Here is a 1,200-nt window from a genome sequence, read left to right on the forward strand (position 1 = left end):
TCAGATTTCCATCAGCTCCAAATCAGCCTCTTCAAAGCCATAGAAGGACTCAGTCTCACTTTCCCCCTCGAAGAGCTGCTGCAGGATCTCGGCCTCGGCCGATTCCTCGGCCTGGGTCGGGTCCTGGACCTCGGCCACCTCCTCCTGCTGCTGCTGCTGCTCCTCACTCAGCTTCAGCTGCTCCTCCAGCGAGGTGATCAGCTCCTCCTGCATGTCAGCGTTGCGGGTGGGGGAGTTGGCGGTGCCGTCCGGGCCGGGCAGCACGCTGGCCACCAGGAAGGACTGCTGCACCAGCTCGGGGGAGTCACTGATCACCTCCAGCACCTCTGCCAGCCAGCACAGCACCAGCTGCAGGAGGATGTCCGAGTCGCACGTCGAGTCCGCCATCTCCTTGGCTTGCTCTTTCCACTTTTTATGCAAGAAATTTTTCACAGTCCTTTTGATGCAAACATCGAGGGGTTGGATTTTGGAGCTGCAGCCCGCGGGGACGACGGCGGGCAGGGTGCTGGAGGTGCTCAGCAGGGACAGTACTTCCTCCGAGAGGTGCGTGCGGTGGCAGTCCAGCACCAGCATCCCCTTGCTGTTCTGGCACTCCGTGTGCTTCTGCCACACCCGGGATGCCCACAGCTCCATCACCTCGTCGTCGCTGTACCCGTTCTCCTTGGCTTCCAACATGATGGACTCGGGCACGTTGGCGGGTTGCTGGACGTGGCCCCTGTAGAAGACCAGGGTGGGGAGGACGCTCCCGTCGGCCAGGATGGTGAGGACCACGTCGCACCACGGCTCCCCGTTCCCCACCGTCTGCAGAGCGTTCTCCTTCCGGTCGTCGCTGCCCAGCACCTCCACGTCCAGGAAGAGGGAGATCTCGTCGATGGCTGCGATCATGGAGAGGGGCAGGTCCTGGGTGTGGATCTGCCGCTGCACGAACTCGATGAAGCAGCTGGCGTTGTCCTCCACGTCCTTGGGGAGGGGATGAGCCACGGCCCGGCGCGTGTGGGTGCTGAGGTGGTGCCGCAGCATGAACCTCACCGCCCACTCGTACGAGATCTTGAACCCGCCCTCCAGCGACCGCCCGATCTTGGTGGCCTTTTGGAACAGCGTCTCCTCGTTGACGGGCAGCTGCTGCTCCCGCTGTGTCAGCACCCACTCCGCCAGCTTCTCCTCGGCCTCCCGGCCCCGGGACTTCCCCCCCGACAGGCA

At 63.7% G+C, this 1,200-nt stretch overlaps 1 protein-coding gene across 1 annotated transcript in view; it reads right to left on the minus strand.

Moving 5' to 3' along the window:
• POGZ (pogo transposable element with ZNF domain) overlaps positions 1–1,200 on the minus strand; it is a 17,080-nt gene continuing 15,880 nt past the window's right edge. Inside the window, exon 18 of the mRNA XM_010003794.1 lies at positions 1–1,200. Within this exon, the coding sequence (XP_010002096.1) occupies positions 1–1,200 (1,200 nt within the window).

This window comes from Chaetura pelagica, unplaced genomic scaffold (genome assembly GCF_000747805.2).
Source record: "Chaetura pelagica isolate M959 unplaced genomic scaffold, ChaPel_1.0 scaffold1598, whole genome shotgun sequence".
NCBI lineage: Eukaryota > Metazoa > Chordata > Aves > Apodiformes > Apodidae > Chaetura > Chaetura pelagica.